This window comes from Aureobasidium subglaciale (assembly GCF_000721755.1).
Source record: "Aureobasidium subglaciale EXF-2481 unplaced genomic scaffold scaffold_12, whole genome shotgun sequence".
Taxonomy (NCBI): domain Eukaryota; kingdom Fungi; phylum Ascomycota; class Dothideomycetes; order Dothideales; family Saccotheciaceae; genus Aureobasidium; species Aureobasidium subglaciale.
In genome coordinates this window covers 471914-498100 of record NW_013566983.1, presented here as the reverse complement: position 1 = coordinate 498100, position 26187 = coordinate 471914, and the positions used below count along the sequence as shown (strand labels likewise).

The 26187-nt window shown below is 49.9% G+C and overlaps 12 protein-coding genes across 12 annotated transcripts; 3 read left to right on the top strand and 9 right to left on the bottom strand.

The window, feature by feature from the left end:
• Positions 1–149: 149 nt before the first annotated feature.
• On the bottom strand, positions 150–1587 carry AUEXF2481DRAFT_40719 (uncharacterized protein). The gene has a single exon (XM_013487756.1). The coding sequence runs from the start codon at positions 1108–1110 to the stop codon at positions 493–495; it is 618 nt and encodes a 205-aa protein (XP_013343210.1). The 5' UTR covers positions 1111–1587; the 3' UTR covers positions 150–492.
• A 64-nt stretch (positions 1588–1651) lies between these two features.
• Positions 1652–2301, bottom strand: AUEXF2481DRAFT_40718 (uncharacterized protein). Its single transcript, XM_013487755.1, has one exon. The coding sequence runs from the start codon at positions 2274–2276 to the stop codon at positions 1788–1790; it is 489 nt and encodes a 162-aa protein (XP_013343209.1). The 5' UTR covers positions 2277–2301; the 3' UTR covers positions 1652–1787.
• Positions 2302–3721: 1420 nt separating this feature from the next.
• Positions 3722–5231, bottom strand: AUEXF2481DRAFT_257611 (uncharacterized protein). Its single transcript, XM_013487883.1, has one exon. The coding sequence runs from the start codon at positions 4993–4995 to the stop codon at positions 3859–3861; it is 1137 nt and encodes a 378-aa protein (XP_013343337.1). The 5' UTR covers positions 4996–5231; the 3' UTR covers positions 3722–3858.
• Positions 5232–5664: 433 nt separating this feature from the next.
• AUEXF2481DRAFT_257697 (uncharacterized protein) lies at positions 5665–6519 on the bottom strand. The gene has a single exon (XM_013487882.1). The coding sequence runs from the start codon at positions 6368–6370 to the stop codon at positions 5699–5701; it is 672 nt and encodes a 223-aa protein (XP_013343336.1). The 5' UTR covers positions 6371–6519; the 3' UTR covers positions 5665–5698.
• A 148-nt stretch (positions 6520–6667) lies between these two features.
• On the top strand, positions 6668–7179 carry AUEXF2481DRAFT_5646 (uncharacterized protein; the record flags this gene model as incomplete). The annotated part of the gene is made up of 2 exons (XM_013487644.1): positions 6668–6934; positions 6991–7179. The coding sequence occupies 2 exons, from the start codon at positions 6668–6670 to the stop codon at positions 7177–7179; spliced, it is 456 nt and encodes a 151-aa protein (XP_013343098.1).
• A 402-nt stretch (positions 7180–7581) lies between these two features.
• Positions 7582–8556, bottom strand: AUEXF2481DRAFT_5645 (uncharacterized protein; the record flags this gene model as incomplete). Its single annotated transcript, XM_013487643.1, has 1 exon — positions 7582–8556. The coding sequence occupies one exon, from the start codon at positions 8554–8556 to the stop codon at positions 7582–7584; it is 975 nt and encodes a 324-aa protein (XP_013343097.1).
• A 342-nt stretch (positions 8557–8898) lies between these two features.
• AUEXF2481DRAFT_89428 (uncharacterized protein) lies at positions 8899–9519 on the bottom strand (the record flags this gene model as incomplete). The annotated part of the gene is made up of 3 exons (XM_013487840.1): positions 9335–9519; positions 9070–9215; positions 8899–9017 (listed from the first exon to the last, which is right to left on the bottom strand). Coding segments are annotated over exons 1-3 (330 nt in total), but the record flags the coding sequence as incomplete, so codon positions are not given.
• Positions 9520–9854: 335 nt separating this feature from the next.
• Positions 9855–10838, top strand: AUEXF2481DRAFT_66212 (uncharacterized protein; the record flags this gene model as incomplete). Its single annotated transcript, XM_013487803.1, has 1 exon — positions 9855–10838. One exon carries the CDS (start codon positions 9855–9857, stop codon positions 10836–10838), a length of 984 nt encoding a protein of 327 aa, XP_013343257.1.
• A 1103-nt stretch (positions 10839–11941) lies between these two features.
• On the bottom strand, positions 11942–15210 carry AUEXF2481DRAFT_47211 (uncharacterized protein; the record flags this gene model as incomplete). The annotated part of the gene is made up of 4 exons (XM_013487783.1): positions 11942–13200; positions 13252–13332; positions 13390–15016; positions 15073–15210. 4 exons carry the CDS (start codon positions 15208–15210, stop codon positions 11942–11944), a joined length of 3105 nt encoding a protein of 1034 aa, XP_013343237.1.
• A 766-nt stretch (positions 15211–15976) lies between these two features.
• On the bottom strand, positions 15977–20283 carry AUEXF2481DRAFT_66086 (uncharacterized protein; the record flags this gene model as incomplete). The annotated part of the gene is made up of 3 exons (XM_013487795.1): positions 15977–16155; positions 16213–20038; positions 20092–20283. The coding sequence occupies 3 exons, from the start codon at positions 20281–20283 to the stop codon at positions 15977–15979; spliced, it is 4197 nt and encodes a 1398-aa protein (XP_013343249.1).
• Positions 20284–22053: 1770 nt separating this feature from the next.
• AUEXF2481DRAFT_30122 (uncharacterized protein) lies at positions 22054–23076 on the top strand (the record flags this gene model as incomplete). The annotated part of the gene is made up of 2 exons (XM_013487692.1): positions 22054–22178; positions 22245–23076. The coding sequence occupies 2 exons, from the start codon at positions 22054–22056 to the stop codon at positions 23074–23076; spliced, it is 957 nt and encodes a 318-aa protein (XP_013343146.1).
• Positions 23077–23964: 888 nt separating this feature from the next.
• On the bottom strand, positions 23965–24813 carry AUEXF2481DRAFT_40709 (uncharacterized protein). Its single transcript, XM_013487754.1, has 3 exons — positions 24431–24813; positions 24212–24307; positions 23965–24075 (listed from the first exon to the last, which is right to left on the bottom strand). The coding sequence occupies exons 1-3, from the start codon at positions 24538–24540 to the stop codon at positions 23985–23987; spliced, it is 297 nt and encodes a 98-aa protein (XP_013343208.1). The 5' UTR covers positions 24541–24813; the 3' UTR covers positions 23965–23984.
• Between the last annotated feature and the right edge of the window lie 1374 nt (positions 24814–26187).

Below are 26187 nucleotides of genomic sequence, written 5' to 3'. Positions count from 1 at the left end.
GGTCTGATATTGGCCCAGGTGAAGTTACAATTGACATAGGGTTAGTCCCTCTGGAACAATGAGTTAACCATCATTAGCCACGTTGGTGTCAGAAATCTTATAAGAAGACATAAGTGATGAGTGTGATTCTTTTGAGATGAATATTGATGATCGTGATAGGACAAGAGCAACGAGGACGTTCAGTATTCTGCCGTGAACAAGACTGAGGTAAGTCTACATAAAGATAGTAGAGAGTTATGTTATGCCTGAATTTGTGAAGTTTGCAATGTTCCTTAGGCAGTGTAGAAACAGAGATATAACACATAATTCCTTCTCTCTCGCCTTAGAGTACCCAACTTGTTTGGCCGAACGCGACATGTGTCGAACCTTTTGACCGTTGAAAAAAATCTCCTTCTCTTATGCAGCCGAACGAATGTCGTCCGAATCTGAGTCCTCTGTAGCGCCTTTCGATCAGAGAAACTTGGACCGACCCAAGGTTGACATGATCATGATTCAGGGTCGCGATGGCTCCAGGTGCCAAGGGTTCGGCATGAGGTCTTTTGTTAAAGGCAGTATTGTTCGTGACTTCGGCATTGGCCACTGTCTTCCTCGTGTACGGCTTCGGATCGGTAGCACCGGCACGAAGCGTCTTGCCTCCTTCTTCATTTTTTCTCTACAATTATCGACGAGACGTGCCAGAAGGTCGCGGCGGAACTGATGAGGCACTAAAGCGTAGCAACCAAAGGCATTTGGCGTCCACCCTTTACGGTAGCCTTCAAGTGAAGTGGGCTCCTTGAAGAGATGGGGAGACTCCAGGCTGACGGCGAAGACGACAGACGATCTGATGAGGATCGTCATCTTGGAGGGGGATAGATGCCAGCCAAGTCGAGGGCTTCCTTTTCGGCAGAGGATCTCGCTTCTGGCGCCAGTCGGTGGGTAGTAGATATCAAAGGTGCAGACGGTGACAGCACGAATGCGAAGCTCATGGCGAATACAAGGCTTGATCTCTTGGGCTTCATCGCAGTTGAGATTAAGGAGGATACCGATGACTCGGATCAGGCAGATCGTCTTGCAGATAGATGGCGTCGAAGGTGGGCGCTTTGTAGCCGAATCGCTTGGGCTTCTCACCATCGTCGTGAGTGGCTGTGAGGACTTTGAATATTGGTGACATCTTAGACTTGCGAGATTGAGCTCGAGAATGAGAACAGCGAAGACTGCCAAGGATGTGGATGTTTTGCTGTAACGAGTTGGGAATGACACTCAGGCGCGTGAAGATGCAGAAATTGAGCAGAATCAGGACTGCCGGTACAATCTCCCCGGTGATTGGATTGAGCTGGAACCAAAGTTTTGTAGAAGAGGAGTAGTCGGCCGGCGATCAGAAGCTCATTGATGTGATTCGTTTTGCCGGTAGCAAGAAGCAGTCGCGAGGGGACGTTGCCTTCTTGCCTGTTCCGAAAGTGTGGCGACGACGTATCCAGAGCAGGTGCGAATAGCTGCAGAGGCTGCGGCCAAAGGAAGATGCAGTTGATTGAGTGTCGATGCTTTCGATCAGATAGTATTCAATGCTGGTGTTTTTCATTTGCGCTTCGACGCCTGTGCTAAAATGGCAATTCCAGTCTTGGAAGCAGTCTTTAAACATGGTTTCTTCATTTCTCTCCTCCGTATCGGGTCTCCGGTGTTCGTGCTGGGCTGTAATACGAGCCTCTCGTTCATTCTCGATGTCCATTTCACGCCGATGATCACGCTGCCACCTCTCTCACCGCTACCATCGACTGAAGGTCAAGTGCCATATCCCAGCGGAAGCTCGTCTAGATATCACTGTTCTGAGTGAATCCAGCAATGGAAGCCTCCATCACATCGTCAACCACACGCTCAGCTGCAACGACAACTTCATCAACAAAATCTTCCTTAGCAGCCGGATTCTCCTCGCAGTCCTTAAGCTCGATACGTAACGCGAGTATTGGAGTAACGACCGGACTAAAGCCTCTCCTGATGTTCCTCTTGAGTGCACTGAGTATATCAAGGAGATCTACCTTCAGAACCAGGAAATGCTTGTCTTCGTCTTTTCCGAGGTGCATGACAAAGAGATCTTCAACATCGGGCAGATTGTCTTCGGAGTCGTTGCTGTCGTCCTTGCTAGTTGAGAATGATCTGAACAGAGCAATGTAGATAAGGCCGATGATGAATACAAGGAGAGTGCATGCTGCAGCGATACAACCAAGCAACAGAATACTTTCTTGGGGGCACGACAACAAGGTTATTCTCAGGCCCATAGCAATGCCCAGTATCAAAGGCATGATCTGATCGTGAGTTGTGAGCCCAGAAGGAATCTCGAAAACGAACTTTGCAGCTGCTTGGAGGACTCCGACGAGGCGAAGAGGGCCTGACTTGGAGGTGCCCGAAGCGGAGATGGAGGGTCTTGGTGCCTTCCTGATAACATCGAGGTGTGATAGTAAAGATGGGTGAGTTGATCATACGGTTTCTGAGTCCCGCATGAACCCTTGTTCGCCAGCTCCCCAGTGCGAATGGCTCCAGTGCGCAAGAAGTGGAAGGATGCAGCCAAGTAAAGGAGCAAGGAATGACCTTCTCGGGAATCGATCAGGTCCTGTGCGGCAGAGCCGAGGTCGTGAATCATGAGGAAAGGGAGAAAAACAATGTTGACGAAACCCTGACGAACCATTTTGGTGATGACGTCCGAGCAGAGAGCCAGAAGGAAGAAGACGAGGATATTAATGACATTGAAGACCACGAAAGTATGCGAGGAAGATTGAAGTTCCTCCAAGATAACAGTGTACAGCATCATTGGAGGAAATGTTGGGATGATGAGTTGAGAAGGGGAGGTTGAGAGGATTCAGATGATCAAGCAGATGATATGGCCCTTAATACGAAAAGTTTTGGGTACCTGAAAGCGTGTTACACGTCGATGTGAAAGTGTTGGATCAAGACATGACGCTTCATGTCTCAACAGGCTCCTTCTCCACGAGCAAGATCGCGGCGCCCCGTCATGAATTTGTGCTTATTGTCCCACCTTGGCCATGTGGTATGTTATAGCTCCCACTTTCCTCATGATGATGTAGGACGACAATGAGCTGTAAAAAGGCACAATCATTTTCTAGAAAGACAGAATCAGTGAAGAGAGTGTAAGAAGACGTCTCTCCCTACACATTACTGCTATCTATAAAAGGTATTATGCCTTTTTACAGCTAGAAGGGGCTATGAGGCTACAGCTAAAGTGGCGGGTACTTCCAGCTACAAAGGCACCCCCCCTAAGGTCTGCCCATTTGATTCTCCTTCTTTCTCGATTAATGCAAACACGTATATCAAACCCGAGGGATACGCATCTCCGACTCTTTACAACAGTAAACTCCTATACGCTGCCGTACGACCGCAGAAACACCTACAATAACAAGCGAAGGTCGAGCGACAACACTTGAGATTTCTCTGTCATCGACCCGGTTACGCTCTCGATCTCCCTACCCACCGGAGGGTAGACAAGAACGGCACAAAGACACACTTCTTAAGCTTGGTCGTAGCTCTAGCTGATAGGCCCAGAACTCCTGCTCGTGGTTGAAGAAAGGGAAGGAATGGGTAGAGAAAGTTTTTGGTAGTGTTTGGGAAGCAAACGACGATTGGAAAAACACGGTTGATGACTCTTTCTCATCACCGAATGCTGGCAAGTGGAGAGTTGTGGAAAGGCAGAGACATGTTTGTAGCAAGTCATGCAGAGATGAGAGAATGATGTATTGGATGGAGATATGAGCTGGTGTTATTGTGATTTTCAAGCTAGAGAAAATGAAAAGGTATGTTGAAGAAAGGGGAGATGTAAACCCGATCTGGCCCTTTGTGCAAGAACATGTTACTTAGAATTGTATGCATATTTCAAGGGAAGTCCTCCATGTATTCCTCAATGTCCTCCAAGGCTAGATTCACGTAATCATGAATGGCCTTGCAACGAATGCCTTCGCTAAGATCATCGATTACCTCCTTCATGGTATTGTGGTGGAGGGCAAAGTAACCGTTCTGCAACGCGGTGGCTTCGAAGCTGGCATGTACGAGCTCGGGCAACTTGACAGAGAGATCGTCTCGGAGTTTAATGAAATCAGCAAGTAGATTGACCATATTGTCGGGTCGTGGCACAGTGTTCCTGTTCATATGCGACACAAAGAGCTCTTCCATGTCAGGCAGATCATCATCTTGACTGGTGAAATTATCAGAAGAGGGAAGTGAAATACCCAAGCTCTCCTGGATCTCGATGTTTCTCCAGTAGTATCCAGTAGCATCATGGATGGAGTCAAAGACGTAGTCAGCGATGACAGGCACATGAAGTTCGATGTAATTACGGATCAACAAAGCGTTGTATATCAAGCAAGCAATACTAGGAAGATAGAAGAAGTGGACCTTGAATGCGAAGCAAAAGGAGCCATTGAGGCAAAGAGACGGCAAAGAGAGCCAGCTACAAAAGGCCCACACGCCTGTAGCCGTGAAGTATAGGTTCAGGAAGCCAGAGATGAGGTTGTTGATTCTCTGCTCATCCTTCATCAGATCTTGGATACGGTTGTTGGTCAGGACAGCAAGTTTGGCGATACAGTCTTGAGCAGACTTGATGCCAGTGCTGATATCTTGGAGAGCTGGACGGATGGTGGGACCCATAACGTTCTCGTTGAAGGCAGCCTTGAAGTAGGTGATATGAGGGCTGAAGTTGGAGATGGTTGTTTCCAACGAGGCGCGTAGATGCGTCATGAGAGTAAAGATGGCCGAGTCCAAGTAAGCCCTCAGATGAGCCAAGAAGCCAGCCCTGACAGGAACCGATGCAGAAAAAGTCTTACGAGCAATCTGGTGACAAACGGCGCGAAAGTCGTTGTTTGCGAGGAGGATACAAAGCATGAAGGCAATGAAGGAAAGAAAGAGAAACCAGAGAGCAAATGCACAAGAGACCATCAGAAACTGATGGGCATCACCAGAGGCTTCGGCATCAGGCATTGACAACCAAGAAATATGGTTTGAGAATTTGATCATGTTTGCTGCTGCAATTGTTCGTGGTGAAAGATGCGTAGACAGGCAGATGGGATGAAAGAGGGAAGTTGAAGTGGAAGTGCTGTGGAGGCTGCCTTTATCGTTGCAGCAGATAGATGGGCTGACTACGTGTTAGCTGATCTTAGATGGAGACGCGACAGTCGTTGAGGCATGATGTGTCTGTTAGCTGTCTTTGATCCAATCTAAATCAAGACATGAGGCAGGTACATCCCTGTTCTGGATTGGAATGCTAGGTCTCGAGCGTCTGTGTCGAAACTACGAGAGTTGAACGCGCATTCTCAAGCGGACAAGATGACATTCTGCACCACCTCGATCAACAAAGAGTTGTGTGCATGAGATCCAGGTCTCTAGATAAGATGCGGTGCTACAACTCTCTTTCACGGGAATATGAGGTTTCAACAAGGATTCAAAAGCAGGCCCATCTCACTCTGCATCGCTTCCGTTATATGCTTCGATGAAGAAGTGGGAACGAAATACCGATTTTTTGAGACAGCTGAGACACAGCTGTCTCATATACGCCAAACAAGGGTTGCCAGTACGTTCGTTTCCTGCGTCATGCTCCATTCCGTATCATCAGGTCAGTCAGCCCTTGCTCAAACGCGATTGTGCATCTTGACATGTTTTGATTCAATGAAGAAAACTAAGAACGAAGATCGTGATCTCCATCCAAGTGCATCGTGATAGCTCATTCGAGATCCATCTCGTTCTCGAAATCAAATAAGACAGTCTCTCCTCCAAACTCATCTTGTGGTTTCCTTGCTTCGAGCCTCTTGAGCTCAGCTTGATCGCGAGCAAGTATCTCGATGCGACCGGCAAGCTGCTCCAATGCCTCATTGTAGGCATCCAACGTGTTCTGGAGACTCTGATGACGGAGCCAGAATTCTTTCTCTGCACTGTCTGCAAAAGTACTGTAGCCTGCCGTCGGAAAAAGTAGAATATCATCATACCAGTCTCCTTCTGAGCTAACAGGAGATATCGGCGGAGGCGTTTGGAGGTGTATGTTGTTCCACTGAGGCTCGCTCTGCTGGATTCTTACCCCAGAAGCCTCAGACAGATCCTTCTCCAGGGTATCCAGGCTGCGGCAGACAGTAAGGATGAAGAGTTCGAGCGATAGGAGAAACAAGAGGACCAAAGCGAAAGGTAGTATAGAGACGAAGACCAGCTTCATGAGGAGGTAAATCAAGAGCGAACTGCTGAGAAGCATCATGTCTGTGGGCAGTCCTGTTGAGCTTAATTTGTGAGTATGAATGGAGGTGTCTTGTCCAAGAACTACACCTCGACATATATCGAGTCCTCGACGGCTATGAAAGTTCATCGAGATCGATGTCTCTACGATGTCTAAGACAAAGCATGCCATCGTTGGAGTTGGTGTGAGCAATGTCTTGAGACCGGAAGCCTTCACAAGACAATTCGGAACCAGCAGGCTTCCGGATTCTTCTATACTGGCCTCAGCGTCACAGGCCACCGTCGATGCCGAGACATTCTGAGCTCCAATCACGCGGCTCGAAACGCTCGACAGCTTGCTGCGGCGTTGTTATTCTCTTCACAGTCGACGCAGTCACAACTTCCTCAGTCACGCGAACAGATCCTCGAGATTCTTTCGCTCACCACTCCTCTCGCAAATCTTCTACTGCCTTCAAGTACACCAGCAAGGATGTCGTTCGTCTTCACCTCCTACTTCGATCGCTTCCCAAGCTTTGCCCACAATCCTCGTTGCAGCGTTCGCGACGAGTTCAACCGTCTCTCCAAGACCCAGAAGTGGGGCTTTGAGGAAAAGAACCGTCAGAGAGCCAAGTGCTACAATGAAGAACTCGAAGGCCACTTTGCCAGTCTCGGCATGGACACTCAGCTCGACCGCCTCAAGCATCTTTGTGTTGAGGTTGGCCTTGAGCCTCTAACCACTGTCAGCCAGTGCAAGAAGGTGAGAACGGTATTGCTCATTTGGTCGAACCGTTTTTCTGATAATGTAAATCCCAGGCCCTCAAGAAAGTTCACGTCAATCTTGTCGACCTGATGAACGCCCGCCGTACCGACAAGAAGGTCAAGCAGTTCGCCACTGTCAGAAAGCTGCGCAAGTACACCCTCGAGTCGGGAAAGGTTTATCCCAAGGAGGATGCCAAGTGTGATGTCGTCAAGGTTCTTCTCAAGAACATCTTCTTCCACTAGAGAGAATGATGGGTGGAAATGCTGTTGGATGAAATTTGATTTCGTCCTGGATAACGAAAGTCGAGAATGAAAAGTCCTTTTGCCTGTTATGAATTCCCGGGTCCACCGTTCTGTGAAGCTGTGATGATGCACACTTGATTTTAATTCGTGGCATTTTTCATCGCGAAGTCATACTAGTATCTTTACATAGCCGAGTCTTCAATGGCGAGAAGCACTTTGCATCTCGACAGCCAGCAAAACATCATCTCATGAAGCTGAGATACTGGAGCCAAGTCTGAACAAAAGCTGTCGTCTCCGTTGGCGAGGGACAGCAGAAGAGACACTGTTAAGAGGCATGAGAAAAGTGGTCGTGTACAGGCTCAGAGGAAGGGAAGAATGTTATAGAATTGGGCGCTCATGCTCTCACAGCTCATCAAGCAACCTATCCCATTTCGCAGCTTCCTTGACCTTTGCTTTCTCTTCTGCAGGATCGACGAGGTGTATACCAGGAGCAGTTTTGTTTTCCTCCAATCCCAGAGCTTCTCTCCACTCTGATGGCTTCTCGGTCACAGTAGCAAGAGTTCCTTTTCGCCACAAGACGATGACGAGGACGAAGACGATGAAGGCCGTCAAACCAGTTAGAGCAAGTGCCCAGGTGCGGTTATTCCTCTTGTTCACTTCTTGCTCCTTCTTCTCCCATTGCTCAAGGCGCAGACGACAGGATTCTAGGCGAGATTCATAAGCTTCAGCTCGTTCCTTGGCCTTGTGCAGTCGCTTGACCAATTGATGGATATTCTCGTCTTGCTGCGCCATATTCCCAAAAGCGTCAATCTGACCAGTGATGTCCTTGACCAGTGAATCAGATGTCGTGGCAAAGTCTTTTGCAGTGTCGTCGAGGCAGGAGTGCAGGTCTTGGAAGGATGCGATGGTGGCTTTGAGTAAGCCGACCTTTTGGAGTAAGGCGTAGTAGGTGTCGTCGAGCTTGCGGGTTGCTGTATGAGCATCGCGGGATATGGCATTCAAGGCGGCCGAGACGTGGTCTTGACGTCTCTCGCGTAGATGGCGTTCATGGGCGATGGTGTCGGTGGTGACGAGACGGCGGGGCGGGTGGTCGACGGCATATTCTACTTCGGGGGACCATTGTGGTTTTGGAGGCTCTTGTTCTTGATCATCATTTACACCATCTTTGTTGGCATCGGTCTTCTCGGGAGAGCGGTCGCGGCGGATCTTGTTGTGGTGGTGGTGGTGCTGTTGGGCTCGTCGCAGCGGGTTGTAGTTGTCAAACGAGAAAGGATGCTGTAGCTGAACAGCCGATGTGATTGTGTCGCGCGCGTGGTGATGACGATGCGGGCGACGATGGCTAGAGTGCTTCTTTTCTTTCGTGTCTGCCTTGTCCATGCTGACGTGCCATGGTAAAGTCTCGTTGTTGCTTTCAGAACATGGTGGTCGGTGGTCGATGGTCGATGGTCGCAATCTCCGCAATCTGGGCCTAAACTCCTGCCTCAAATACGTCACATGCAATTGTCTCAGCTTTTGGCTCCTTGTCGCCGCCCCAAGAATAAGAATAGGTGGACAGGTGACATGTTGGAAATCTTGTAACATTGTATGCGTTTATGCTCAGTCCACGCCAGAACGCCATGAATATACAGCCAGGGTATCTCTCAATGCTTGTGTGCCTTGCCCTCGTAGCGACTCCACCCCTCTCCTGCTACACTCCTCTATGACTTGAGGAGCTTGTTTCTCTTCTCTCTGCGCTTTAGTCTGTCGACTCTCTTCTGGTGCATCTTCTCGGCCATTTTCTCGTAACGCTCCTTCTCTTCCTTTGCCTCGCGCTTCTCCTTGATTGCTGCAATGCGTCTCTGCTGCCGTGTTAGTGCTTGTCTTTGGGACCCTATGTCGGACTTGTCGGACTTTGCGCTCTGCTTCCTTTTCTTCCTTCATCTCCTTTTCCTGTGCTTTCATGACGGCGATCGCTTGCTCCTTGACCTGGCGCTTTGCGTATGATGTCTGGCCGGCGGTAGGGCGGAAGGCCTTCTTGGTGTCTTGCCAGTGTTTGCCTATGACATTTGTCAGTAAAAGGTTATGCGGCAAGCGCTATTTCCGCTGATCCATCCGGGCGAAAAGTCGAGAATAAAAAGACGCATGCGTGATATAGGGGATGCGGCAAAAGACTCACCATTCTTACGCATGCCCGTCGTTTGCGGGATGGTAGCAATCGGTGTATCAGATGTGACGGTAGACATGCTTGTGGTGTACAGAATAATGGTCGATGAGAGAATACTTTTTTGGACGATGCAAATGCTCAGACGGGCAGCACCCCACAAAGTCTTGGCTCCTTCCTGAATCTCGACTCGACTCGTCTCGTTCGGGCGTTTGCTCCTGCCAGCCGAAGTCGCGGCTTCTCCACAAGTTTCGCGGAAGGAACGAGGCGGCGAGGCCCCAGCGCTAGACACATGAAAGACGCAACAGGCCAACCCTAGCCGCATTGCTCCAAAAACTCCACCCCTCCATCGCCAACATTTTTCAAGTCTTCGTATTTTTATTCTTGTTCTCTTCTCTTCAAATCGTACCACCCCAATCGATCCCCTGTGCACCTCGTCCCATTCCACATATCATGCTCCAACGATAGCATCGACAAACACCTCGTACATTTCCAATTCCCACCCTCGCTTCCTCGGAGAAAGCACTCAACGCTGATGGACGTCCGCGATGCACACCATGTCCTTCCTGCCGACTCGTTGGCCCAACGTATAGAGCCCACGCAAGCACAACAGCAAGCCATCACTGCCCTCAAGGACGTCGTCTTTGGTTCCTTTGCCGGCATGGCTGGAAAATACATCGAATACCCCTTCGACACTGTCAAGGTCCGACTACAATCTCAGCCCGACAACATGCCCCTACGCTATACCGGCCCTGTTGACTGCTTCCGCCAATCCTTCCGTCGTGACGGTCTGAAAGGCCTATACCGCGGTATCAGCGCTCCTCTGTTCGGAGCTGCCGTCGAGACCAGCAGTCTGTTCTTCAGCTATCAAGTTGCCCAGGACACTCTCAAAGCAAGCGTCTACAAGAACACCGACCCTCTACCGCTGCATGCCCTCCTGGGTTGCGGCGCCTTCTCTGGCGCTTTTGCCTCGCTGCTCCTCACCCCGATCGAGCTCATCAAGTGCAAGATGCAAGTCCCCGTCGAGACTTCGCCGGGTGTCTTTGCTCGTCCCAGGCCATACACCCTGATCTCCTCAGTATACCGCCATCATGGCATTGCTGGCTTTTGGCATGGTCAAATGGGCACCCTCATCCGCGAGATGGGTGGTTCAGCTGCCTGGTTCGGCGCATACGAGTCCCTTACTCTGGCCTTCAAGAACCTCCAGAAAGGAAAAAACCTCTCAGACACCTCCCTGCCTGTGTACCAGCAGATGATCGCTGGTGCTGCAGCAGGTATGAGCTACAACTTTCTCTTCTACCCCGCCGACACCATCAAGTCGCGTATGCAGACAGAAGCCGTCGGTGCTCTTCTCCCAGGCCACAAACGAAAGACCTTTGGCTCTGTCGCTCGCGCTCTCTGGAAACAACATGGTCTCAAGGGCTTGTACCGTGGCTGCGGTATCACCGTTGCTCGCTCTGCACCCAGCTCCGCCATCATCTTTTCCATTTACGAATATCTCAAGAAAACATTTGCATAATAATGGGTCTGCTTTTCATGTTTGGCGTAACGGTGCTTTCCTTTTTTTTTCCCATAGCGTGGTCTAGGTAGAAGGTGTTTGTTTAGAAGAAATGGCTATGCAAAAGTCGGTTTGATCTTGGATATAGAGCATCTTTTCTCGTTCTTCTTTTGCGATCAATTCTATACTATTATCCTCGCATGTCCTTCAGATCTTGTATGCTCTCATGACTAGGAAAATTGATTCTCGATATACTCGCATCTCAACAGAATGACGCTCTGTCCACTCCTAGCCCCGACGCTAACCACCAAATGACATTGGCTTCTCGATCAAGAAGAGCTCCACATTCATATCAAACCTGCAGCAAAGGAAAAGAAGAAGAAGAAAATTCTCCTTGTCGCAAGAGAAAGCGGTCGGTCATGACACGCTTTGACAACGCAGATACCTCCCACAGACAACATGCACTTTCCGCCTGCTGCTATGAGCGAAACCAATGGAGCATACGGGATATGGACATGGCAGCTTTACGCACGGAGCATTCTACCTCGATGGTTTTATGCCCGATTGTGCCCTTCTATTGTTTCCGACCTCGGCAGAAATTTTGACTAGCGCTGAAAAGATCTGATCTGATTGATAAGACGAAGGAGAAAGGAAAAAAACTCTCTCCAATCTGATAAGAAAATTTAGTCCTAGTGAGGTGCTTTTTTTAAGCATTTTTTTTTGTTCTCGTGCAGTTTGTTACAATTTTTCTCATGCACAAATTGTATACGAGTCCCTAAGGACCGATATAGACCGAAATTACCCCTTGGAGGTGCTCGAGTGATTTTCCATGAGGGTTAGGATAGAGAAGGGGAGCTCGAGGGTGTGATTGATTTTTGTTCTTCTCAAAAGTTGATTCTTGATGTACAAGGGGGGGGGGGGGGGGGGAAGAGAAGGGGAGGAAGAGATAAGACGGTAACGCTCGTGATGATAATCCAAACAAGCACAAAGGTATTCAAAAAAAAATTAAAAGGGAAAAAATTGCAACAATGCTGTGAATGGGCTATGAAAATGCTTTCCTGCCTTCCTTCCTGCCTGCCTTTCTTACTCTTCTCCCTCATGCGGAAACAGTGTCCTTTGTCTTCTCACCCCAAAAACAACTCCAAAAACCTAACCTTTCTCTCCATCTCCGCCAACTTGTCCTTTTCCTTGCCTTCGACTCCTCCCCTAACAATAGCACCGCACACCACAGCACTTAATCCTCTACTCACACCCTGTCTCCAAGCCTCTCTCCCTTCTTTAACCACGCCCTTCTTCCTCAAACCCTGCGGTATCCCCGCCCAAAACTCTGCACTAGGAGGTTTAGAGAGCAGAGAAGCATTATTGTGTTGAAACGCCGCCAACACTTCTGAAATACAGCGATCCAACATGCCAGTAATCAAGATGAAAGAAATCGAATGTGCAGGGGAAGAAGAGAGGATTTCTTGTGCCCATGTGCGTTGTTCCTCGGGGGTGCTCTGTTGTGCCGGTTTGAGCTTTTCTTGTTTTCGCAGGCCTTCATCTAACGTGGTCCAGAGAGCTGGTGTAACAATTCCTTCATGCATGGCGGAAAGGAAGAGTATCAGAAATTCAGCCACACTTTCCAATCTTTCCAGATGAGAAAGTGGTGGCAGCGTTGCTTCAAACGAGGCATCAGTATCCAAAGCTTCTGCGATATCAGCAAGTCGATTTGCCCTTTCCTTTTCATCTGTAAATGTCCATGAAGAAGGCGAAAATGGCCATCCAGCAATTTTTTCCCAAGGAGGTAGGGAAGAGTCGTCGTTTAACATTCCCCACTCGGCAGTAACACGTACGATCAATTCCTCTATCACCTCCGTCAGCCGGAACAGCTCGCGGGGCGCCGACCACTTTACCGGTGTTGTTTCGTCATCTACTACACTGCTTGAGGCTGAGGTGGTGCTTTTACTGCTATCCGGTTTCTGGCGCTGCAGTTTGCGAATACCGCCTTCAGGGATACGGATCAATTTGCTGATGGAGTGGCCGAGAGAGCTTTCGAGCCAGGTGCCACGCAGAGGGATGAAATGATCACGCCCGTTCTCAACGCGTAAGACCAGGATATCTTCGAGAGATTTGATGCTTTCGTTGAAGGCGCGTGCGAGACTGAGATCCATGATACGGAGTTCGAGTTCCACATTAAAGGCTTGACCGGGTTGAAGTGTTCGTTTACTGAGATCGGAGGATAATTTACCGTTTCCGTCGTCAATTTTGAGGGAGACCCAGATGGGTGCTATGCCAGGGTGTTGACCGGGTCCTACGGGTCGGTCGATGAAGTAGACGGTTGCGTCGACTTGGCCTGTGTTTGCTATGGTTAGGCTGCGGCGCTTGTGCATGGCATATCTAATTTCTGTGTGATGTCAGTACCGAAGGTCTTACTGTAAAAGTGTCTTTCACAAACCTCCAAACCACACTCCTTCGAATTTTAGTGGGTCTTCATCAGAAATGCCTTCTTCGGTGGAGTGCGGGCGATCAACCACAACTAAAGATTGATGGTGTTAGCAAGAAGGAAAGCCAGCGTGGGAGACCTTTCACAAACCTGTCACATTCGGCCGGCCTTCATTTTCTGCTCTGTCCAGTTCCCGCGCGACTTCCTGATGGATCTTCGACTTTAGCTCTGGCACTACTGCATCGTACTTGAACGAAAAGACGGCATCTAATGGCTTGTGGTCGGATGACAAGACTCGTTGATGCGCCACGTATGCCTCCAGACTGATCTCATCAGCAAAGCCTTCCTTGGTGATGACTGTTCCCTCAGGCACATCTTCGTATTCATCGTAAGAACCAGCTTCGTCTGCATCCTCATCAGGATCGTAATCGTATAACATCTCTTCATCTTTGCCTGCTTCATCCAGACCGCTATTCTTCATCTCTTCGTCCTTTTTTCTGGATTCTTCTTCTTCAGCAATCGTGCTCTCATAGGCAAGCATATCGCGTCGTGTTCTCCAGAGGATACGGTCACACCAGCTGGGAGCACGCCTCTTCTCGCTCGAATCAAAGACTCCAACACTTCCAGCATCATACTTGTAAGTCGGCAGGAATGTGATAGGTCCTTCTTGCCAGCCTTGGAAAGCCTTTCTCGCTTTTTGCTGTTGATGCAATTCGTCGTGAGGAAGGAGAGATGACAGTGTAGTGTGCAACGAAGCAGGATCGCTAGCCGGATCGAGCACATCCTCAGGATCAAAGTCCTCGTCTTCGCCCTCATCGTCGTCGCGTGATCTGACTGTTGAGACTTGTGATACGCCAGAGTCGGTGGACTTTCGGTTGTCCCTTCGTCGCTCAATAGAAGCCTGCTTGCGTACAATTTCTTGCTCAGCTTTTTTGCTTTGCTTCTTCGACAAGTCGTATTCATTACGAGTGTGGAGCATCAGCAAGCGACGGACATCTTCACCAGGAATGCCCTCAAGTCTGTAGTTGAGATCGCCGACAAAGAACGCAAAGTCTGCGTCGTCGATACCTTCACCAACATTTTGTGAAAGGCCCATAGAATCGTTGATGGGCTCGAACTTCGTGCGACTCATGACTTGTCCATAATCCCAGTTTCGACGCTCGACAGCACCCTTGTCTGTACCAGCAGCAAGGTGAGCGTTGACGAAAACAAGACGAGTGGTTTCTCCTAGTACAATCCTGGCAGTGACAGCACCCTTGTTGCCCATATAGCCCATGAGACCTGTGCCAACACTAGTAGTGCTGACCGATTTGATATCTGCAGCCACATCCTCAGAAGCATAGACGAGTAACAGCATACCTATAAGCTGTTGCTCTGCAATGAACTTGTAGCCTCTTGGAAGATGAGCCTCCATCTCACTTTTCCATCTCTGTGCCACCGAAGCATCCGTGAATGGTCGAAGAGCCTCTGCAGCAGAGTTGACATCCACGATCTCCTGTAGTCCAAGAAGGTAGAGTCCAATATCATCGCCGCCAGGCAATAATGATGGATCATTTTGCGGTAAGGTCGATTTCTTTTTCGCGTAGCGGGCTTCCTGGTCTTCCACACCTTCGCGGTCATCCAGTGAGCTCCGATTCTGCGCTACTGCATCATCGTGTGCTTCAGACTCATCATTGACACTGAGATCCGTCAACCCTTCGGCGATGCCTTTGCCATCAACAAACCAAGCAATATCTTTCTCGGCACCTTTGTAAGCAGCAGCATTCCAAGTTCCAACCTAAATCGCCATGAAAATCAGCACCTCCCACTTAAGAGCCATTACAAGATACATGCCTTGATCTTGATATGTTTCGGTCTCGTGTACTCAGATCTCCTGGAATAAACAGCTTGCGAAAGTGACTGTTGGTTCGAGGTAGGCGGTTGTATCGATTCTGGATATCCGCCTGGTAGTGAATTGACCACTTCTTGCATCAAGCTGCTAGAAGTGCTTGTAGGTCGCGATGATTTGGTACTCGACATCTCTGCTCATTTGATCGCGTGGGAAGGAAAGATCAAAGGATGCCCAGGCGTAAAGGATGCCGATGATCCTGCTCAATAAGGGAGAGAGAGAGAGAGAGAGCTCTTGGAATGTAGCTAAATGACAAGTAAAGGTTTTGGTCACTTTGTCACGACTCGTGTCTATTCTGGCAGGTGCAGTTCTTCTTTTCGAACCTCAAAGAGTCGCGAGGAAAAAGTCATGGACTCGCTAAACAATGATGTTTCCGCGAGGGTGGTCACTGGCGAGGTCATCCGCGAGGAGGCTGTGAGCCGCAAGATCGACCAAAAAGGCTTGGCCTAGATTTTCCTCTGTTCGCATGACGAGATGGCTCATTGTTGAGGGACCACTTTTTACCGATACACACCCATCTGCTGCGCCTCACTGGTGTGATGAAATGCAAAGGTCCAGATCATGGTAGAGAAATCGATCAGAATGACTTTGTCAAATACTGTCTAAATAATACATGATGCAGCTTTTTCCCGAACTTCTCCATGCCCCTCGCGAGAGCAAAAGCGAGGACAGGCATTTCTGGGGCAGAGTCCGCTGCGACCTTCCATTCTGCCTCCTCCAACGCCAAAATTATGATACGATATGATAGCAATAATTCCAGCAATGAAAGAACATAGCAAAAAGAACAGAGGCTCCAAAGTCTCAGCGCATTGCTGAATAAGAATAATGAACGTGCCGCCATGTCGGGCTTCATGAGGCCATACCGCCATCAACGTCGCCGTCAGCTATCGCAAGACGTTGTTTAAGCGTCTTCGCCTTCTTGCCAGAAGTCTTCTTCTTCTTCGATGGCGGACCGTCAGCGGCTGCAGGCACTGGAGTTGCTGCTCCAGAAGGTTTGTTGCTGTGGTCATCGTCGAATTTGCCCTCACCTGTAGCAGTTTTGTTAGCATTTGTAGTCAGACCAAAAACATCGAATGTGTACTCACCTTCATGGTACATGTCGTCCATACTGATTTCCTTTTTCTTGGTGGGAGCCTTCCTCTTCTTGGACTTGTTCGGCTCTTTCGCTTCTTGCTCAGCAAATTCGGCTTCTTTGCGCTCGATCTCAGCAGCTTGGTCATCATCAGCGAGCCATAGAGCGATGTCCTTGGTGCGATTTTCTCTGGTAGTGCGTCCGTTGAAGTCAACACCCTTGTCACCACTTGTAGCACCTGCGCCACCAGTAATGACCACACGTTGCACTTCTTCCTTCTGCAGAGCACGCTTGCGGATGCGCTCTTCGATCGTACCACGTGTGATAAGACGATAAACTGTGACTTGTCTTGTCTGACCCAGACGATGAGCACGATCCATGGCTTGTGAATCGATGGTAGGGTTCCAATCACTGTCGTAGAAGATGACAGTGTCAGCAGAGGTAAGGTTGATACCAAGACCACCAGCACGAGTACTGAGAAGGAAGACGAAGATCTCGGGTGTCGATTGGAAGGCCGCGACAGTGTCTCTACGGTCTTCCAGCTTTGTCGAACCGTCCAAACGGCAGTATTTGTAGTTGCGGTATGTAAGATACTCCTCCATCAAGTCGATCATACGTGTCATCTGGAAGTAGAGCAAGACACGATGACCACCCTCCTTAAGTTGTCTCAGAAGCTTGTCTAGTTGGGCCAACTTGCCGGAGTCTGTGACGAAGCGACGCATGCTCGGGACCTCGATTGTTGTGTATCCCTGCTTCTTGTTGATGGGCTCAGGTAGCATATTGACAATAGGATAATCAGATGGTGCGATCTTGTTTGACAAAAGTGCGTGTTCGGCCTCCAATGTGATAGGGTTGAGGGTGCTTCGCATGGGGGCATTGAAGAATGTGGTCTCCTTCTCCACGATAGAGTGCTGACTTGGGCACACAAGCTCAATCGGAGGTGCAGCTGCTGTTGGGAGACTGCAAGGCTCAATATCGCTGTAACCAGTCTGCTTCACTGCCAGTCGTGAGACGTTCATGAGGTTGCTCAAATAACCCTCGCCCGACACATCTGCGACCAAGCTTGGTTTTGAATGCTGAACCACATTGAGCATAGAGTGCGCAGGCACATAGCGCTCCCTGGCTTCGAGATAGTCGCCTTGTTGGAAGAAGGTACGGCGCTTCGACTGCCTTTCAAGCTCGACTGCACGATCGAAGATGCCGTTGTGGGCTGCTCGAGAAACCTCGCTAGCGGACTGGTCGACGAATCGCAACCATGAAAATGCTTCTGCACTCTTGGTGTTGTTCTTGACGTGCTCAGGGTTCCAAATGCTCATCTTATGCTTCAGCCATTTGTTCCTCCAGCCAGCATGCAAGTTATCGGGTCCAGCCAGATCAAGACGACCGCCTTCAGAGCCAAGCTGTTTTGGTAGCCAGTACTCTATTAGACTGCGAACCGAGTACGCTAGATTGACGAAGTTGCCCTCTCTGCTGAAAGAAGCTGTCTCTGCCCAGTATGAGACAGCAAGCGGCGAAGTGGTGTCTGCACGCTCAAACAAGTCGGGATGATTGCAGACCTTTCTGAATTGCATGACCAAGTTCATCAATGTTGCAGTATCCTGATCATCCCCGACAGCTGCCTTTTCAATGAGGTCCAAGATGCTGATCTTGTTTCGCAAGTTGGCATAAAGCGCTCGTTGACGGTATGTGAGATCGCAGTATACGTCCTTCTCCACCTTGTCGCCAAGTTCCTTCTGAACATGTTTCTTGACACGGCGCAACATGAAAGGCTTAAGGATCATGTGCAATCTCTTGAGCTGATCCTCGTTAAGCTTTGTATTGCTTTGCGCGTGACTCTCGATGTCCTTCGAGAACCAGTCACTGAACTCATCGTGCGAATCGAACAAACTAGGCATGATGAAATGCAGCAAAGCCCACAGCTCTTGCATGTTGTTCTGAATTGGTGTACCAGTCAGAAGTAGGCGATTACGGCAGTGGAATCCTAACAGAGCCTTCCATCTCGAACTGGAAGAAGACTTGATAGCTTGAGCTTCATCCAGAATCATGTATTGCCAGCGAATCTTTTGGAAGTAAGGCGTGTCTTGCACCACAAGCTGATACGATGTTACCAAGACGTGGAAAGACGATTCTCGGTTGTAAGTAATATGCTTGCGGTCCCAGAACTTGCGCAGGACCTTACGATCCTTTGCGTTACCCCAGTATGGCAGGACTTTGAGGGTAGGAACGAACTTGGCAATTTCCTGTTGCCAGTTGTGGAGTGTCGAGGCTGGAGCGATGACCAGGAAAGGTCCCCAAATGTTGTGGACTTCGGCCAGGTACGCCATGACTGAGATAGACTGGACTGTCTTTCCTAGACCCATTTCGTCGGCCAGGATACCGTTGATACCTTGCTCGTATAGGTTAACCAACCAGTTGAGACCCTTCAGTTGGTATTCCTTCAGCTGACATGTGAGCATGTTTGGTTGAGCGACGTCCATAGTTTGCAGACTGGTAGGATTTTGGAAGTTCATTTCGCCATCGTCGAACTGTGACATCTTGTTCTCTCCGTTTGGATCATTGAAAGCGCGCGCTCTGTCTTGTGCCTCCTGGACGGCGTTTTGAGCATTTGCCATAGCAGCCTGGCGCAAGGCAGTCTCATCCTCAGCATCGAAATCAAGATCCTCGAAGTTCGTAACCTTGGTGCTGAGGTCGGCGACACTGTCAGGGAGATCGATGGTATTGGCACTAGCAGGACCAGGCCTGATTGCTTGGTCCGAAACAGAGGCATCATTAGTAGAGTTTTCGACTTCGTCTGTCTTGACCTTCTTGCCGATGAAATGCGAGTACAGTTCTGTTTGAGAGATCAAGAAGTTCAGCTTTCTCTTTTGGCGATTTGCTTCGCGCTCGGCTTCGGCACGTTTGGCATTCTCCAACTCTTGCTTCTCGGCCATCTTGCGCTGGTCACGCTCGTCGCGCTCGTTACGCTTCCAGAAGGAGAGCATCTCACGCATAGCACGCTTGGCGCGAGCCTGTACATCTTTGGTGCTCTTGTTCGTGCGGAGTTGCCAACGACGTGCCTCTTTGGAGGCCAGCTGAGCCGTCTTGCGCATGTTTCCTTGCTTGACCTCGAGTGCTTGGAGTCTGGAGCGAGCAATTTTAGAGGCGCTGACAGATATGTCCTTCCAGGCTTCGCGATACAGCTGGTCATACGTCTTTTCTCCAGGCTCGATGTCTTCCATGGGTGTTCCTTCCATACCATCGCTAGAGGTACCGCGCAGACTTCGGAGTCGCAATTCTTCTCTCGGGGTGATCGGGGGCATATCCTCGCCGCGGTCCATGAGGGCTTGTGCTTGGGCGGCGCTGTCTTTCTCGGCTTGTTTCTGTGCCTTGCTCTTGCGTGGACGGTATCCTTTGGCGCCTTTCTTCGCTTTGGCATCTGTTGAAAGGTCGTCATTAGCTTGGAAAGACGACATGAAGCCCCCTTCGAGGTTGGGAGGCCCGGGCGAGTCTCCGAGGAGAGCTTTGCTGGGAAGGCGGCCATGTAGGAGGTCTTCGGTATTCCGTATCTTCTTACCATATTTCTGGACGTCCTTGAGCAGGCGCGATTTTTCGTCTTCATCCTCGAGGTCTTTGAGCTTCTCGATCGCTTCATCACGCTTGGCCGTCTCGTTGAGCAGTGTTCTCTCGCGCCGACGCTTTCGCTGCATGTCCTTCTTGCGTTCTTTTTCTTCTTCGGCGTCCTTGACGCGCACTTCCTCTTCGGCTTGCTTTTCGTGTGTCGCGATGAAGTGATCCTTGGCCAAGTTCGCGTTCGCATCGAACAGTTCGAGGTACATCTTGGTCGAAGCTTGTCTGCGTCTCTATGTATGGTTTGTCAGTGCGAGTACTGAGCAGTAAGAAAGGGACGACGAACCTTTCGCTTGCCCGTCTCCTTCTGTTCTATCTCGATCATACGCTTCGCAGATCTCAATTCCCATGCTTTCATAGGCCCTTCGAAGCCAGGCACGTCAAGATCGCTCATGTCGGCTCTTTCAATCTCGGTATAGGCTTCTTCCGTAGCTTCGATGGTAAGACCTGGAGGGCCGATGGGGTAATCCGAGACCATATGTGACTCAACCACAGGTGCGTCTCCGTTCCGTTCACGCTTGATATTACTGCTGCTGATGGTGGGAGGGACGACAGGGGCCACGGCGGTCGGGTAGGCATCAGGCATCGGCGCAGGATGGGGAGCGAGATATGGCTTGACAGGTTCGCGTGATCTCTCTGGTGAAAGGCGGGCCGGTGGAGCTGCTGCAGGGGCTGGAGGCGGCGGAGGTTCGGAAGGGCCGCTGTCAGATAAGAGATTGGACATGGACATGGGGTTGGCGGAACGAGCAGGAGGCTGTTCTGTGTCAGCGCATGTAGCGAGGTCGATGGTCGGTTGTAAACGAACGTTGGGTGTCTCTGCAGGTGCGGCGCTAGGGCGAGAGTGGTAGGTCGGCGATGAGGGAGGGAGTGGATGGCTCATCGGAGTCAGGGGAGGCAGCACAGGGCCGGGATGCGAAGATTGGCTAGTGCCTCGTGGACGTCCAGGTGTATCGTAGTGGTATCCGTTGCTCTCGCGGTGTCTGTCAGCAGATTCTGGGGCATGGCTCCGTCCCTGTTTAGTCGGTCAGCAAGAGAATCAGCAGATGAATCATTGCTGGTGGACGAACAGGTATTGAGTCGGACAAGGGATCGTAGTATGCAGATCGTTGAGCAGTCGGACTCTGATTTCGATGCATGGTCGGTGAGGATGGATGGCTGCGCTGATGTTGTGGAGAGTATGGTGGCCTTTCAGAACCCTGCATCTTGTCGCTGAGATTCAAGCTTGGGCGACAGCGGCCAGCAGCACTTTGTTATAGGCAAGTTTCAAGATGGCGCGACGGCATGAATTAATGACTGAAGGTTGGCGACCAAGCTAGAGAATATGGTGAGATGGACTTGGTTGGCGGCACGAGATGATGATGGCTCCAATTGGATCGCGCTGCTCCGAAGGGGGCAAAATGGCGTGTACCGGTTTGTGGTAGCTCGGTACAAGACGGCGACGTGTGGGATGGAGGATGCGGAGGTGCGACGACGACAGATGTGGATGGAGATGGATGGGAGAGGGAGATGAGTGTTATTGCGTCTTCATCAGCAGGTGGAAGCCAAGCGAACTGGCTGGTTGGGGTCTTCGTCTGCCATTACTGGACCGGGGACAGGCCAGGCAGGCTTTGTTCAAAGCCCCAAAGGTGTTGTCAACTCTGTTTCCCATTGCACCTAATTCCATGTTTTGCCAAGACTGCTATATACATGATTTATACTGGTAAGAGGTGTATGCACAAGACTCGGATTTGTCGATTTTGTTATCCTTTTCTCACCTCAGCCAAAGACACAGGTCGCTCGTTGCAAGAACAATTGCAAGTCTTGGGTGGCCTCGCATCCACATCTCTTCTCAGCCCGGCAGCCGCTCAAAGCGAAGCGCGATTCCGCGTCAAAACGGAAGTCGCTATCGAGAGTGTCGTGCTTGGCGCCTTCCAAAGACCCCTTCCTACTCGCTCCTTCCTCCCGACCTTGACTTTTTCTATATCGTGAATGTAAAAATGTGAACAGAGACTGTATAGGATCATGTCCTAAGCTGTCTCGATTCCTAATATTTGGTATAATCCGGTGGCCAGATGGCCAGATGGCCAGAACAGAAGCCATTTCGCGCGCGAGTGGTTCTTCCGCCAAAGGAATGCGGAGAGTCAAAGCTTCTTCCGCCAAAGATCTAATCTGATAACAGCCCCATCTGCATCTTTTCCTGTCTCCAAGAACTTTTTGCCCATCCGCAGCGCATTGTAATTATTCCATCCTCACATACCACAGCACAACAATGGCTTCCGTATACAAGTCTCTGTCAAAATCTGACAACCCCGCTTCCAAGGAGGATGCGCTGTCCACTGGTCCCAAGAACCGTCAAAGAGTGCTGATTCTGTCGTCGCGTGGTATCACATACCGGTATGCGCTTTTCTTTCCAGTACACCGATCGAGAAAGCAGCGCATGTACTGACTGTCTCATCATAGCCACCGTCATCTTCTCAACGACCTCTACTCCCTCCTCCCTCACAGCCGCAAGGACGCAAAACTAGACACAAAGTCAAAACTCTACCAACTCAACGAGCTAGCCGACCTCTACAACTGCAACAATGTCCTCTTCTTCGAAGCGCGCAAAGGCAAGGATCTCTACATCTGGATGTCCAAGCCCCCGAACGGTCCCACTGTGAAGTTCCACCTCCAAAACCTGCACACCATGGAAGAGCTCCACTTTACCGGAAACTGTCTCAAGGGCTCAAGACCAGTCCTGTCCTTTGACGCAACCTTTGACAACGCCCCTCACCTCAAGCTCATCAAGGAGCTGCTCACTCAGACTTTCGGTGTTCCCAAGGGCGCCAGAAAGACCAAGCCTTTCGTCGACCACGTCATGGCTTTCACAGTAGCAGACAACAAAGTCTGGACCCGCGTCTACCAAATCAACGAAACCGAAGCCGGCAAGACATCCGCCATCCCCGAACAAGGCCTCCCCATGCCCTCAGCCACCGAAGTCACAACAAGCGCAAAGGGCAAAAAGGACTCCGAGACAAAGCTCAACTTGGTCGAGATTGGTCCCCGTTTCGTCTTGACTCCCATCATTATCCAAGAAGGCAGTTTTGGTGGCCCGATCATCTATGAGAACAAGGAGTTCGTCTCGCCTAACCAGGTCAGACGCGAAGTCCGCGTTGCTCGTAGTGCCAAGTACAACAACCGTGCCGAAGCTACCATTGAGCGCAAGGCCAAGAAGGGAGATTTGGGTCTTACCACCTCTGGAGGCAGAACAAAGGAGATTGACGAGCTGGACGAGAAGATGTTGTTCGCATAAGGATGTCAAAGAAGGAGAGATCTGGCGAAGAGGGATACTTTTCAGCAATGCATGGCGTTCGAACTTGAGGACAAAAATTTGGCGTTCAACTTCTTTCTTTTGTGGAAACTTGGTATATAAAGAGTTTCTGATACCCAGTAGTCGGTAGAGCAATGAGTGCTGGATTACAGCATGTACCACAACTCTCTAACTCTCTCTGAACATCATCGATAGCCTATGAGATTCATGCAAGAGACTATGCATCATATGTCTAGACGTGTGTGGTCGACCAGGGAAACAGACAATACCGGACTCGACAGAGCTGCACAGGTTCATCGATCCGAGTGATTGTCTGCTCTGCTCTTCGATCCGAAATACACATGGTCGCTCTCGTGAAACCACATGTCCATCGTTCGATTCTTCCTTCTATCCAACCCTTGGAGGTCAATGGTGCACGCCCCCATCCAACATCGATGCTCAAAGATTAAAAGTGCAGGTTTTTTGAAGTCATGATATTACTCCCACCCATAACAGAGAGGAGAATGAAGAATCATAGAGCTAAAAACTCATGAAGAAAAGACCAGAGAGAGAGAGAGAGAGAGAAGTCCTTCAACTTCCTTACAAACGCCTGAGAAAAAACAACAAAAAGAGGACCAGCCATTGTGTGCGTGTGTGTGTAATCTGGCTCTCTCTTTCCTCCATTCTTCTATTCTGGTATTCCCTCCTGTCCCGAAAAGAAAAAAACGACATAAGAAAAACAATTGCGGGCTACCCTGACTCAAGTAGAGTCATAAAAGAGCGCGGATGATACGAAAATGATGCGCGCTGTCTCTTCTTGCCTTGCTGTGCGCAGGGGTCGAGGAGCGAAGACGCAGGGCGAGTGATAGCGCTATGCCATTGTCGCGCAGAGAAGTGTAGTGGGGTGTGCTTCAGGCACTCTCGGTCTTGGTCTCGGCGGTCTCTTCTTCGGGTTTTGAGGCGGCGGACTTTGCGAAGAGTGTGCGGGGCTTGACGGGGTTTCTGTGATTGAAGTTTTGTTAGCTTATGCTTCAGAGGAGAGAGGAGGTTTGTGAAGAGCGTGTGTGCATCAGAGAGAATTCCAGTGGTGAGGGCTCTCCATAGCTAGGATCCTGATGTATGAGGAGGCGAGACTCACGACTTGTTCATCTGTCTTTGCTTGAAACCCGAGAGCTTTTGACTGGCGGGGCTCATGATGGCGTCCGAGGGTGATACGTAGGCGTTGGTAGGGTTGCTATAACAGAGAATATGTCAGTCATTGCTCTTCTTCTTCATCTTGCCAGGCTTTTAGGCAGCAGACGTGAATTACACGATTGCGCAAAAGACAAGAAGATGTGGATGGAAGGACAGAACTCACCCCTCGTTCTCGCGCATCTTGTTCTCAAACAACTGGCGGTGCACATTCATCTTCTCGGACTTTGCGCCAGAGTTGGTGTTCTCGGCAGTGTTGAAAGGGTTGGAGGCCATTGTGTTTCGTGGTAGTATGTGTGTATTTGCGGAAAGAATCGATGCTGTATATATCCTGATTTGTGATAGGAGGCGATTGATGGGAGGCGATAGTAGTAGTAGTGTTGTTGTATGATGCGATGTGGGAGGAAGCGAAGAGTCGTGTTCGAAAGTGTCTTTCAGCTTTCGCTCAAGAGGTGCCTCTTTCGCGGGAAGAATGACATGTTTCCCCTCAAAAACTGCTTTGCGTTGCTGAAGCAACCGCTTTGCTGTCGACCCTCTTTTTCCTCGCCGCCGCGTGCTCTACTCTCGTCCGCCGTACCAATGACCATTAAAAGACCGCCTCCATGCCACGGTTGTAGTATTCTCCGAGGCAACCAAAGGACTAACCATGATTTGATACAAAGTGGTGATCACACGCCCATGGTTCGTAAGCCAACCTCTCGCAAACACAAGTAAACAACTGGCCGTGGCCGCAATCTTTGTCGTGAATGGTATATTTGTGCTTCGAGCTGTCAATTCACTCTTTATGAATACGTGATAGGTAATTTCACCAACTTTTCACCACAGTCCTCTGCCACCAGTCCAGAGCAGCTTTGTCGGCATGTTTTTGAAGCCAATTGCCCACCGTACTATCCCGTTCATCGTTCTAATTACGCATCTAGAGATGGATACCTAGCACTGCTCTCACAAACTTGTAGTCTTCGACATCTGAGCACAAAATAGCTTCGTTCAGATGCTCCCTAATTGTCGCTACGTATCTGGATAGTCCGTCGTTCATGGGGCTGTACCATCTTCATGCACCTTGCTCTAATGTCCGAGTCCAGGCCAAAGTGATGAGAGACTATATCCATCGGAGGGTCAGGCCATCCCATGCTCTTTGATGCAATCTTGACATCGAGCTCTATAGGCCTTGTCGCAATCGCCATGTTCTCAGCGCCCTCGATTGGTGACCCTGGCCAAATAGTGCGACACACCCTGTCCCTGTCTGTCAAGGATGGAACACCCTCGTTCTCGAAAAGGGACCACGTTACTTGCCATCAAGAAGCAGCCTTCCTCTCAGTAACAGCGGTGTGACCTTGCAAAATCGCCCAGATACACATCCTCAATACAAGCGGCAGTTCCAAGCGCATCCGAATCACATCTCCAAGAACCAGGCTTCAGAGACAACCCATGTCACATCCTCACTCCTCACTCACGCAGTCCATGGCAATCCTGAAATTTCAATATTTCAATTTATCTAGAGTGCGGGAAGTGGAAGTCATGTCTCATAGCATAGATTGTTGTCTTGAACCACTATGGCAAAACTTGCAGCCTGAGGCCGACCCGTCGAATACCACACCCTGGTCTTTTGCGATATAGAGTTACGTCCATCACATCCTTGTCCTTCTTGGTGTGGCAACCTCAGCCTCGCTTGGCCATTCGTATGCCGTGTTTCGATCTTGCTTTCGCACGAAACCGAACGCCTCTATCTTCCTTCCAATCGTCTGATAAACTCCATACCACATTTCGAGCTTCATCAAAGAATCCGCACATCCTTGACAAAGCCTCGTAGAGCGCGTAAAAAGTGGGAGTGCGGTAATCGATGCATGTTTTTGACTTGTGCCGCACATCGCTGTTGACAGTCACGATCGTCGTAAGTTTCAAAAAGCTTCGTTTGACACGTCC

Bases quoted from the DNA above. Each gene is read 5' to 3' on its own strand.
- AUEXF2481DRAFT_40719 (XM_013487756.1), bottom strand. From the start codon at position 1,110: ATGGTGAGAAGCCCAAGCGATTCGGCTACAAAGCGCCCACCTTCGACG.
- AUEXF2481DRAFT_40718 (XM_013487755.1), bottom strand. From the start codon at position 2,276: ATGCCTTTGATACTGGGCATTGCTATGGGCCTGAGAATAACCTTGTTG.
- AUEXF2481DRAFT_257611 (XM_013487883.1), bottom strand. From the start codon at position 4,995: ATGATCAAATTCTCAAACCATATTTCTTGGTTGTCAATGCCTGATGCC.
- AUEXF2481DRAFT_257697 (XM_013487882.1), bottom strand. From the start codon at position 6,370: ATGGCATGCTTTGTCTTAGACATCGTAGAGACATCGATCTCGATGAAC.
- AUEXF2481DRAFT_40709 (XM_013487754.1), bottom strand. From the start codon at position 24,540: ATGGCCTCCAACCCTTTCAACACTGCCGAGAACACCAACTCTGGCGCA. The intron at 24,308-24,430 runs GTGAGTTCTGTC...TCTCTGTTATAG, and splicing joins AAGATGCGCGAGAACGAGGG to CAACCCTACCAACGCCTACG. The intron at 24,076-24,211 runs GTGAGTCTCGCC...CTTCAATCACAG, and splicing joins CAAAGACAGATGAACAAGTC to AAACCCCGTCAAGCCCCGCA.